A 13,597-nucleotide genomic window follows, 5' to 3' on the forward strand; every position below is an offset into this window, starting at 1 on the left:
ATCACACTACTGAAATATTCCAACTCTTGCATTTCATTGAAAGAAATTCAAAATGAACATTGAAAAATCAAGAAAATTTAACTATGAGAAGGTACACCACAAACATACACTACTGAAATATTCCAACTCTTGCATTTCAACGAAAGAAATTCAAAATGAACTTTGAAAAATCAAGAAAATGTATCTGTGACAAGGTAAACCACTACCAAACACTACTGAAATATTACAACTCTAGCATTTCAAAGAAAGAAATTCAAAATGAACTTTGAAAAATCATGAAAATGTAGCTATGACAAGGTAAATCACAACCAAACACTAGTGAAATATTCCAACACTTGAATTTCAAGGAAAGAAATTCAAAAGTAACTTTGAAAAATAAAGACAATGTAACTGTGACACGGTAAACCCCAACCCAACACTAGTGAAATATTCAAACTCTTGCATTTCAATGAAAGAAATTCAAAATTAACTTTGAAAAATTAAGGTACTTTAAATGTGACATGGTAAACTACAATATCACACTACTGAAATATTCCAACTCTTGCATTTCAACGAAAGAAATTCAAAATGAACTTTGAAAAATCAAGAAAATGTAACTGTGAAACGGTAAACCATAACGAAACACAGCTGAAATAATCCAACTCTTGCATTTCAATGAAAGAAATTCAAAATGAACTTTGAAAAAATCAGACCTTTGGAGGGGGAGGGGCCGGGGGCAGGGGGTCGTTCTGTGTCTCAATGCACAAAAAAGTATAAAAAATAGGGGGAGGGGAGGGGGGGAGGTGGGAGGAGGAGGAGGAGGGATGAGGGGAGGGGAGGTGGGAGGAGGAGGGGGAGGAGGGAGGAGGAGGAGGGGGAGGAGGAGGAGGAGGAGGGGAGGGGAAGGGGAGGAGGGAGGAAGAGGGAGGGGGGCCCTTTGGGGCCGGGGGGGGGCCCTTTGAGGACCGGGGGAGGGCCTTTGGGGTCCGGGGTGCCCTTTGTGGTCCGGGGTGCCCTTTGGGGTCCGGGGTACCCTTTGGGGGTCCGGGGGTCCTTTGAGGACCAGAGGAGGGTCTTTGAGGGTCTGAGGAGGGCGTTTGGGGGTTGGGGCTCTATGGGAGCTTGGGGGGCCTTTGAGTACCGGGGGCTTCCTTCGGGGTTGTGGTGGGGGATCGGAATCCTTTGGGGTTGGGGTAGAGGAGCTCACAACACTGTTCAAATGGAACTTGTGTATTATAACGACCACACTCAAAACCTCTTCTAAAACCCTTTCTAAAATCTTCTTTCAAAATGTCTCTAACGGTTTCGCCGAAATAATCCCATAAAATGGATAAAACCGTTTCGCCCAAATAATCCCTAAACGTAATGTCAGCGTGTTCCTTTTGTATGGCATCTCTGTGCTAACGCATTTCAAATTTCTAGGAAACCCTTTCCTACGTTAATCTCTTCATCTCATAAATTTTCCTAGCTAAACTATTAGGGTTTCGTTAGAATATCAATTTACCTCTCCGACTTAAAGCTCCGTGAAGCCGTATTTAAAAATAGAATTTCTATCTCTTTAGACTCCCGCATAATTCCAAGATAACAAGTGATGTCAATTATAATTCCTGACACTAAAGATCAATGAAGCCCTATTTGAAAATAGAATATTAATTTTTCTCTCTGTCCTAAAGAACGTTTATCCCTCAGACCTAAGATTAAAGAAGCCTTAATGTTTCTTAATTCTCCCCTTTGTGAATCAATAATTTCCCCTAGCGATTATGTAAATCAAGTTCACAGGTGCTACTAGTGACAGGCCTAAAGATTAAATAATCCTTAATGTTTCCTAATTCACCCTTCGTGGATCAATAATTCCCCCTAGCGATTATGTAAATCAAGTTTACAGGTGCTACTCGTGACATGACCACGTGGTTTATGGTTTTCCAAGTGAGAAAGTTCCTGTTTTTTCATTCTCACTGAGAAAACCATAAAACAGACATGAATTGCTGTTGACATCCATAAATGCGACAAAATTCATGTTTTTCCAAGTGAGAAAATTCCTGTTTTTCAAATTCTCACTGACAAAAACCATAAAACATCCATAAATGTGACAAAATTCATGTTTTTCCAAGTGAGAAAATTCCTGTTTTTTCATTCTCACTGAGAAAACCATAAAACAGACATGAATTGCTGTTGACATCCATAAATGTGACAAAGTCAATGTTTTTCAAATTCTCACTGACAAAAACCATTAAACATCCATGAAAACAGACATAAATGTGAGAAAATTCATGTTTTTCAAATTCTCACTGACAAAAACCATAAAACATCCATAATTTGATGTTGACATCCGAGAAAAACATCAAATAAATCGAACAACCCACATAACCATCCATCAAAACACCCATACAGGTGTAAATATTAATTTTTTTTAAAGTGATAATTTCATCTGATTTTTCATTCTCACTGAGAAAACCATCAAACACGGGGTTATCGTGTCAATATATGGTGTTAAAAAAGTTGTAGTTGTCAGCAGTGGTGAGGGACACGAGTATAAGACCCCTCTCTACTAATATATATATATATATATATATATATATATATATATATATATATATATATATATATATATATATATATATATATATATATATATATATATATATATATATATATATATATATATATATATATATATATATATATATATATATATATATATATATATATATATATATATATATATATATATATATATATATATATATATATATATATATATATATATATATATATATATATATATATATATATATACATATATATATATATATATATATATATATATATACAATATATATATATAACACACATAACACACAATATATATATATATATATATATATATATATATATATATATATATATATATATATATATATATATATATATATTAGATTGTTATGCCCTAGGGACGTATAAGTTTTTATAGAAAGCGTTGTCGTAGAAACTTCAAAAAAGGCTCATTAGATTGGAAAACGAAAGGGATAGTTCCCTTTAAATAGTCGAAAGTGATTGGAGGGCAACTAACCCCCCTCTCACGCCCACCATTTCTCCAAACACCCCCAATCAAAATTTTGAGATAGACATTTTGTTCAACGTAGTTGAAGGGTTTGGTAATTATGTGTTTTGAAGATGACACTCCCCCCACAGCCCTCAGGACAAGGGTTCTAAGTTATGCCCTGGGGGCATATAAGGCTTTTATAGAAAACATTGTCGTAAAAACTTAAAAAACCGTTCACTCGATTGGAAATTTAAAGGGCTAGTGCCCTTTTTAATAGTTGAAAATAATTGAAGGGCAACTAACCCCCCTCTCACGCCCACCATTACCCCAAGCACATCCAATAAAAATTTTGAGTTATCCATTTTGTTCAACGTAGTTGAACATCTTGGAAATTAGGTCTTTGAAGATGATAACCCCCTCAGAGCCCTCAGGGCAAGTGTTATAAGTTATGCCCTGGGGGCTTATAAGGTTTTTATAGAAAGTGTTGTCTTAGGAACTTCAAAAAGAGCTCATTCGATTGGAAATTGAAAGGGCTAGTGCCCTGTTTAATAGTCGAAAGTGATTGGAGAGACACTAACCCCCTCTCACGCCCACCATTTCCCCAAACACATCCAATCAAAATTTTGAGATAGCCATTTTGTTCAACGTAGTTGAAAGTTCTGGAAACTATGTCTTTGAGGATGGCAAACCGTCCAAACCCCTCAGGGCAAGGGTTGTAATTTATGTCCTGGGGGCATATAAGGTATTTATAGGAAGTGTTTTCGTAGAAACTTTAAAAATACCTCATTCAATTGGAAATTGAAAGGGCTAGTGCCCTTTTTAACATTCATAAGTGATTGGAGGGCAACTAACCTCCCTCGCACGCCCATCATTTCCCCAAACATACCCAATGAAAATTTTGAAATTGCCATTTTGTTCAACGTAGTTGAAAGTTCTGGAAATTAGGTCTTTGAGGATGACAGTGCCTTTTTTAATAGTAGAAAGTGATTGGAGGGCAACTACCCCCTCCCCCCTTGCGCCCACCATTTCTCCAACCACATCCAATCGAAATTTTGAGATAACTATTTTTTTCGATGTAGTTGGAAGTTCTAGAAGTTAGGTCTTTGAGGATGACAACCCTCCATACCCCTCAGAGTATGGGTTAGTTATGCCCTTGAGGCATATAAGGTTTTTAGAGAAAGTGTTGTCGTAGAAACTTTAAAAAGGGCTCATTCGATTGGAAATTGAAAGAGCTAGTGCCCTTTTTAATAATCGAAAGTAATCGGAGCCAGAATCCCCCTCCCACGCCCATCATTTCCCCAAACATTTTCGATCAACATTTTGATATGAACATTTTGTTCAACGTAAGTGAAAGGTTTGGAAATTATGTCTTTGAGGATGACAACTGTCCCCCCCCCCCATAGCCCTCAGGACAAGGGTCGTAAACTTATGCCCCGAGGGCATATAAGGTTTTTATAGAAAGTTTTGTCGTAGAGGCTTCAAAAAGGACTCATTCGATTGGAAATTGAGAGGACTAGTGGCTTTTTTTTAAAGTCAAAAGTGATTAGAGGGCAAATGCCCCTCCCGCTACGCCCATCATTTCTCCTAACACTTCCAATCAAAATTTTTAGATAGTAATTTTTTTAGCGTATCAGAAAGTTCTGTAAATTATGCCTTTGAGGATAAAAAATTCCCCTAGCCCTAAAGGCAAGGGTTGTAAGTATTCCCCTTGGGACATATAGGGTTTTTAGAGAAAGTGTGGTCATATGAACTTCGAAGGGGGCTCATTGGATGATTGGTGATCAGATGCCCTAGTGCTCTTTTTAAGAGTCAAAGTGATCGGAGGGCAGCTACCCCCTCCATACACACACGTCGTATTGTCCTGAAATGCTTCTATTAGAAATTTTGAGATAGCAATAGCTATTCTATTCAAAATAGTCTAAATATCATATAACAAGGCTTTTGGGGTCGAAGCAAACCCCAGAGATCAGGGGCAAAGGTTGTAAGTTATGCCCAGGGCGTGTTTAAGGTTTTTTATGGAAGGGATGGTTGTTTAACTTTAGAAGAGGCTCAGTCATTCTCCCTGAAAAAAAAATATTCCAATATAGTACGAACAGAAATTAATTAAAAAATTTTCTCCACAAAAAAAGTTTTTTTTTTTTTTAAGCAAAGAACTCCATTAAACCAAAAATTAACAAAAATAGAATCAAATAATCTACCAAGCATACAACTACAACAAATCAGTATCAATAAATAAATAAGACCCAAAACAAACAGAAATTAAAACAAACAACAGAGTCAAACTCAAAATGAACAAAAATTAATATTAGTATTGTTCTAAACCCCAAGCTTTCTAAAAGCCAGAATATAATTTGTACTTTACTGAAAAAATTCTTTTAAATGTTTTCACTTTCATAACTTTAAGAAATCAAAAATTAATTAAGATTTTAAGGAATAAATATCAGCATATGAATATTAAACTGAAAAATGCACATTTTTTTCTGTAAATTCATTTGAATTTTTTTCAATAAGTACAGATTATATTCTGGCTTATAGAAAGCTTGGGGTTTAGAACCCTACTCATATTAATTTCTGCTCGTTGTGAGTTTTACTCTGTTATTTATTTTAATTTCTGTTTGTTTTTGGTTTCATTTATGTGTTGCTACTGATTTGTCGTAGTTGTATGCTTGGTAGATTGTTTGATTCTATTTTTGTTCATTATTGGTTTAATGGACTTCTTTACTTTTTTTGAAAAACTTATTTTGTGGAAAAAGTTATTCTAATTAATTGTTAGTATAAAATAATTCATTTGACTATACTCGATCTTTAGCTCTTAATTTTTGTTTAATTTCTCTTAGTTTGGGAGCGGATTGCTTTTCGCTAGGTTTCTACTAATATGTACACCCTTCTTTGTGTCACTGTTGTTGCCATGTTCTAATTTCACCAAGCTTAAATCCAATCTGACTCAAAGGATGGTAAATCAGAACTAAATTGATGAGTCTGCATGAGATGATATAATCATTAAGATTTCTGAAGAAATTTAATTCCATGACCTTAGGTTTGCTATATACACTGTCCTTCTAAAGCTTCTTAAGTTTACAAATTTAGTAGACTGGATCTTCAGCATAAATTGAATGGTTTAAATGCAAAAAAGGATTGTCATGTTGCCCTGATTCTCTTTTCTTCTGTATTGACAAAATCTATGATGGCTGCCATGTCAACGGTTTTTATTTCCATTTACTAAGCTGATATTTGTTCAGTAATTATTGCTAAAATTGTAACCTCATGGATGTATTAAGTGAATTTTGAGCCATTCTCCGTTTCGGCTTTTTCTGGGAAAAATTTCTGAACAAAAATGGAAACATTCTATTGTAGCTTTCGCAAAGTTTTCTGTGGAAATTATGTTCCGTCTGAATTTTTTTAGCTAGTCTTTCAGAACTTCTGCCGAAAATTCAACCAAATTAAATCTTTCTACTGAGTTCAGAAGTAGCAAAAATACGTGATATATATCGAATGTAAACCATTTTCTTGTTTAGATCTACTTGTTTTGATTAAGTACAAATTCTCTATTTTTGCGACGCAGGCGCTCCTCACAGTCATCAAACACATTTTCTTAATAATGCACAGCAAGTGCTCATTTTGTGCTAGTGTTTTTTCACTTGTTTACGCATTTACATTGTAAGAAAATGATGTTCAATTTTTGCGGATTATTTCCCGACTAAGCATCGCTGCTCAACTGGGACGGTTTGTTTCAGTTCAGAATATCTCAGCAAATTTCTGAGAAAACAAACAAATGGAAAACAGCTTTGTTTTACCGAGCTGGAGATTCTTATTTCCCTTTTCTGAATTGAAACCTATGGAGAGCTCATAGGTGCTGTAAAAATTGCCGTAAAGATTAAATTCTTTGCTTGATGTTACAGAAAAGCTGCTTTTCTTGTATCGCTATTCTCCGTCTTGAAAATTAAAATTACTCGCCCTTTAAAATTGAATAAATACAGTTTGGTTACTATTACTTCCCAATTTTATTATTTGAAACGAGGAAAATAACAATATAAAAGAAGAAGATTACATCTTTTTTGTTCATTGTCTAGTAGAACCAGAAAATGCTTGGGAGCAAACACTGTTACTGAATATCATAGAGGAATCTAGAGCAAATAACACTTGCTGCATGCCTTGTTTACTGAGTGTTGAAAAATAAATTTATGTCAAATGGAATGAACTTTGGTAACTTATCTCAGATGACATTTCTAACCGTTTGTCATGAAGCACAAGTGGTATAGCATGCAACTAAGGGGTGTTCGGGCCAGTTAGCACGTTCGATATTGTAGTTTACTCATTTTCTTACGACATCTTTTTAAAGGATGGATGCAGTTAGTGAGGAGTTCTTGCACGTCTGTGTTATTTGTTTTTTAAAGCCATAAAAATTTAATATTATGCTTCGAACTGCCTGCAATTCCGATCCCCGTAATTACTTTCAGTTGGGATTCCCTTAGGCTTCTAACAGTTTTACCCTCACTAAAGTAGATTTTTTACTCAGCAATAAATGGAACATATTGTTTCTTGTTGGTATATTCACAATGGTCAAAACTGTTTAATGTTTAAGAAAACATTTCTAACCTTGTGTCATGAAGCACAAGTGGTATAGCATGCAACTAAGGGGTGTTCGGGCCAATTAGCACGTTCGATATTGTAGTTTACTCATTTTCTTACGACATCTTTTTAAAGCAGTTAGTAAGGAGTTCTTGCACATCTGTGTTATTTGTTTTTTAAAGCCATTAAAATTTAATATTATACATGGAACTGCTTGCAATTCCGATCCCTCCAATTACTTTCAGTTGGGATTCCCTTAGGCTTCTAACGGTTCTATCCCCACTAAAGTAGTTTTTTACTCAGCAATAAATGGAACATAATGTTTCTTGTTGGTATATTCACAATGGTCAAAACTGTTTAATGTTTAAGAAAACAGAGGCCAATTGGGGCCTCAGCTAGGGTGGAGCGCGCAAAAAAAAAGAAAGGAAAAAAAAAAGAAAAAGCATTGAAGAATTTTGAGAAGCAATGCAAAGTCATGACGGAAAAATGAGGTCTTTCTTTAACAGTTGTGGAAATAGTTCTTCAGGATACAAACATATTATTTTATAATGCTATGATATTTCTATCTCATTCTAGAATATTAGAGGAGACGAAGGAAATGCTTGAAACTCAGTTGGAAAATTCTAGGAAAAGAGTGGAACAGCTTTCGGAATTGGAAGGAGATATCTTGAAGTATAAAACCCAAATAAATAACTTGGTTTTGGTAAGTGGGTTTAAAATTTCGACTATGTAGGTTTAAAGAGACATTTTACTGCCAATGGTTATCCAGGGATCCATTTAAACTATGTATCGCTCATTGTGTCAGCGTACATCCATTTTTAAAATATGTATCTCGTTTGAAATTCCAAGAAATTTAATTTATACATTTTCAATTGTATCAAATTAAGATAAAACATACACTATAATTAAAACCCTGATTACTGGTATGTGCAAACATCTCTATAAATTTGGGCGCCCGCTGTTGTTTTTAACCGAAGGATCGCAGGTAGTTACGCCCTTCGTTATAGTTATTGAACATTTTAGTCAAACTTTAAATATGTGCTACTTTTCAGGAGAAAAAAGTTAAAAAACAATTTTTTCCGTGGTTAGCAAAGAGCGAATTTAAAAATCAGGACAAGCAGAAAGAAAGTAGTTCATATAAAAATTAATACCAGAAGTTAATAAGAATGAAGAAATGAAGCCTTAAACCAACAGAAATGACAATGAACATTGAAGCCAAACTAAAAATAAGTATATATTACCATAAATAATTGTGCAGCGAACCTTAAATCCCCCAAAGGGGGGGGGGGGGTATCAATTTTGCTTTATGAGTAATTTTTGAACGAACTTTGACCAACAGAGGTACAGTATCTCCGTATAAGTAAAATTGAGACGGGCCACGTTGTGCTAGAGAGAGTACATGCTCAAGGGGCCGACCTTGGACCCGTCACTAATGCAAATTGAAAATCCTTACATAAATCGGGTTTTTGATAAAATGTAAGATGCGTATCGTAAGTGGAATGGAATTAATTTTTTTTTTTCTATCATGAAAATTTTTATTTGCAACATTAGCCTCAAGTTTGAAATAAACCATCTCTGTAATCCTTAAATATAACATCTGGGAAATGTAAGCACTGTTTATGAATATGTACTTAGTGTGTTTTGGTTTTTCTTTATTGTAAAATAAGCCTCGGAGTAATCGATAGGGTCTAAACCTTCATGTATCAACTTTGGTCGAAACTAAACACTGTTTTTAAGCATGTACCTAGTTTGTTCTGGTTTATGCAATTCATTCTTCGATCCTAATTATAAATGTTTAATCATTTAGAATTATTTCCTAATTAATCCCTGGTTGGGCGTGAGTCAGCATATACTTTTCCAGAGTTTGTTTGGGTGGAGGAGAAGGGGGTGGGTGGTTCTGGATCACCAGAGTCCCTTGTTTGGGATTATCATCAAGTTCAATATTTCAGGTCAATAGTTGCCAACAATAAAGCGCTACGCTCATTAGTTATTCTTTAAACAGAGGCCTGTTGAAAACAAGATTAAAAATGATAAAAGGGAAACATGTTATTTCGAAAGAAACTAAAAAGATGTCCCTTGAATTTATAACCATGAAGATGTACTTCTTTTCTATTTCAGGGCCTTAATTTAGAGAAGAAAAAGAAAACAGAATGAGGCCTGGGGATCAAGAGAATATCAAATGTTATCCTATATAAAATGTTAAATAATTTGGAGTCACATTAAAAATGAACTATATTTTCTCCAACAGAGCCACCCTAAATTATTAAGGTTTGCCCCCTTCTGACATAATTTCCGTAAAATGTACTTTACGCACTCTTTTAGAATAAAAAAGTTAGTGCACTGATTTTGTTGAAATTTAGATGTAATCAGAACTGTTCCTATGGGGGGGGGAGGGAATAACCGGGTCAGCTGTCCATGGCACTAGATCTGGGGGTGGGGGGGGGGTTGGTTGCTGCGGCTGGGGGATTGCCCACTTTGATCAATTTTTCACTTTGATTTGGAATTTTTGGCTTATATTTGACTCAGGAGAGGGAGGGGGCTGTAATTAATATTTCCCCTGGCACTACCAACACCATGAATGGCTCTAGATGTAATGCGACTTAAAAGACGTTCAGTTTAATTATAATAAATTTGTTTGTTTTCTCAAAAAAATTACGAACGGGTTGCATAGAGAATTAAAAGCAAAAGTTAGTTTTTTCCTTATAGCTAGCTTCTTTTAATACATTTACCGGGACAAAGAATGTACAGTAATATTTTATGTATTTCAAAAGTTTTATTGGCAACAAATTATAAAGCACTGTGAGATATTTTTTTTTTACAAGGTCAGATACCCTTTATGGGAGAGACTGGTTTTCAGTCGCTGTTCATTTAACAAGCTATTGAATTGTTTAATTTCAGTAGTATTATTGTTTACAAAACTAATATTTTCTTTATTCTAAAATAGGAGTTCGCTAGTAAAATAAGATTTGTGTTAATATGTAGAAGTTTTACCTATGAATGGGATCGAAATCCAGTAAAGTAATTTCCAAGATAGATTTTTTCTAATTTAATTGACTGCGGATTAATTGTATAATAATTTTTTTTATGGCGATTTGTAAGACCAGTTTAAATTGCAAAGTCAATTTTTTGTAAGAAGCCTGATTACTTTTGCGACGATTTGGTCCCCAATTGCACTAAAAATATCCGATTTTAGCTACTTCAGGGCATCGACACTTTCAAAATGACAGAAAAGGACTTTGCTCACTTTACTACTGCACATTCTATGTGGTACCATGCATTTTTTATTTTCAATTCTTTGACATATATACTTTTTGTCTTCATGTTGTCTTTATACTTGCTTTCAATTTTTTTCTTTGTCTGTATAGTCGCTTTGTGATTGGATAGATGATTAAAATAGGTAGATGGTGGCAGGTGAATGTCAGGTTGCTTGAAGTCGTCCTATTGCTTACATGGAAATGTTGGGAGGTTAAGCCTTAGTGTTGATCAGGAAAATTTACTTCACAAAATTTATTTATTCACAAAAGGTGTAAAGGTCTTTGGTGTATGAGCCTAATTTTTCTTACCGCTCTTTCTCTATGTCAGATGGAGAAACGGTTATTTGCGCTTTTGTGCCGAATTGCGTGTATACTTCACCTTATATTAAAAATCACCTTGTGTTTGAGTAAGCTTTTTGCAATGACTTAAATCTGACCATTTCCGATCCCACTTTTTTTTTATTTTAGTTATTTATAAACGAACGTATTCTTTTCCCCAACCTGGGATTTCTAACATAGGGGCCAGACGCAACTAATCATCATTTTGATGAATGCATTTGAATTGTAACTTCCTTTTACCTCTCTTCCTCCTCGCTACTCCCATCACGGTGTCCTCCTCTTATTTTTTCACTCTCTCCCTCCCTGACTGTCTTTGTGATTTATGTTATTACTGTTCATCAGCGTTTAATATTGAATTAGCTTTAAAGTAGAACCTCATGCCACTCGGACTTGGCAGCTGTCTCACATTGATTTCTTCTTCATCTCTTCCCTTCCTATTTACCAAAGGATTTATTTCTCTTACAGGAACGGGACGCTGAACGTGAGAAGATTCATGAACTAATGGAAGAGAATGCCCATCTTACTCTCTTCTCTAAGATGAGCTTAACTGAGTCAGCACAAATGACAGAAATGGACATACTTAAAATTAAGTCGGGTAATGTATCTCTTTTCTGATTTAAGTATTCAAAGGAAGGTGGTCTAATTATTAGTTACCCTAATTAGGAAGGAGGTCTAATTATTATTAATTATTAGTATTAGGAGGTCTAATTATTGTAGAAGTATTGTCTACGTCAGCAATTGTTGAATGCGCAGCTTATTGGAATATTTTTAACTTATCCTTAGCTCCGACAACAGTTTTGTTTGTTCGCACATTTAAATCAACAAGCGCCATACCTCTCAAAGGTGCTGTTCATTTATCTCTGGCTAAATATTTTTTTGTATGATTTATTTTATTGTTGGGGAGGTTGAGGATGGGGTCTAAATAACACCGTCCCCAGGCTTTTTAGTGATGTAACTACGCGTCGTGGCTAATTGCTTTATCAGACCCGAGATTGAATGTTCTTCTCATAGCATAACTGATGTTTATATAGTTTCTGTCTTCCCTAAATAGAAATTAAAAAGTTGAGTAAATTAGAGTTTGTTGAAGTCACCAGGAACTACTTCAATCCGTATAGATAGAACTTACCTTACTCTTAAGTAAGTTAAAGTATAGCCTATCCAATTTTCCAGTTTTATCTGGTAAATATAATTTAAATGAAACGAAAACATGTAATAACAGGTAAGTCTGTAGTTAAGCCTGTTAGAAAATGTTGAAAAACTTATATATGTTAATGAAGGCACGAATATTTCGACTTCACACCCAGAAGCTTTTATCAAAAAACAAGAATGTTGAAAAAAAAAGACTAAACATTAACACGCACAAGAAAATCATAAAGGGATGAAAAACATTATACAACAAAAGAAAAAAAATGTTTAAATTGTGCTTTTCTTATCTGTTTGCTGTTTTTTGCATGTTTTAACCGTTTGCAGGGTTTCTTAAACTTTTTTAATTCACGACCCCATTTATGATTCCTAGTTTCCTGATGACCTCATATAAATGTAAATCAAAAAGATTAATAATTTTTTCTTGATGCTTTATTTATTAGGTAATAATATACATGTACATCTGAAAACATATATTACTAGAATTTTGCTTAGAAACATACAAAAATCTGAAATTAAAAATTGCACAAAAAGTTGCAAAATCGTATTTATTTAGTTACGAAAATTATATGCCCTATTTTTCATAAAAATTGCGTTCTTTTTCAGTAAAATAGATAAAAGGGAATTCTGTGAATGTCTTAGTTTACTCGCAGTCGTATATTCGATTGCAGGCGTTGAGTGGTAAGTATTAAATTTAAATTAAAGGAAAAAATGTAATGAGATGGATATGCTTGTTTTCTCTTATTGCATACCAAATTAAACCTTGGTGGAATGTTTGATGCTGCTGGACGTATGACCTCTTGAACATTTTTTACCGACGAACAATACCGAAATTTAATATGTATTAAAGCTGAGAAGGTAACTTAACATAAATATTTAGTGTTTAATAGTAGAAGAACATTTAACGCCATATCAGCAATTGTTGGCAGTTCAAGTTCTGATCCTGAATTCAGTCAAAGGCGGTTTTGGAAACTCTACTTTTAAGTTTGAGTCACTCGAAAGCTCAGCCGATTCCTCTTGAGCTTTAAGTGACAGGTTATCAATCTCATTTAAGCCAATCTAAAACAGATTTTGAATCCAAGCTACCTTTTTAAAATCAATACTTAATATAAAATATTTACAGAACTGTGTTTCTAGCGCTTTTAAGTGATCTACAAAAATTTTCGCAGTAAACGTTTTGGAATGATTTCTCTCAGTTATAAAATTGTCGACACTGGAAAGCATTTCGGACGATTTTTTTCTACCATTCTTTAACAAATCTTGATAATGA

General features: G+C 34.4%; 1 protein-coding gene across 2 annotated transcripts in view; it reads left to right on the forward strand.

Annotated features, from left to right (window-relative positions):
* The window catches only part of Girdin (protein girdin), a 245,079-nt gene that overhangs the window by 119,655 nt on the left and 111,827 nt on the right, over positions 1-13,597 (forward strand). For both annotated transcript variants that reach the window (XM_089093322.1, XM_089093323.1), the window contains exons 9-10: positions 8,168-8,294; positions 11,650-11,779. In XM_089093322.1, coding sequence (XP_088949448.1) covers positions 8,168-8,294; positions 11,650-11,779 — 257 coding nt within the window. The remainder of the gene's footprint in view (positions 1-8,167; positions 8,295-11,649; positions 11,780-13,597) is intronic.

Source organism: Artemia sp. Qi Xiang Cuo, chromosome 8, assembly GCF_049724085.1.
Source record: "Artemia sp. Qi Xiang Cuo chromosome 8, ASM4972408v1, whole genome shotgun sequence".
Classification (NCBI taxonomy): Eukaryota; Metazoa; Arthropoda; class Branchiopoda; order Anostraca; family Artemiidae; genus Artemia; species Artemia sp. Qi Xiang Cuo.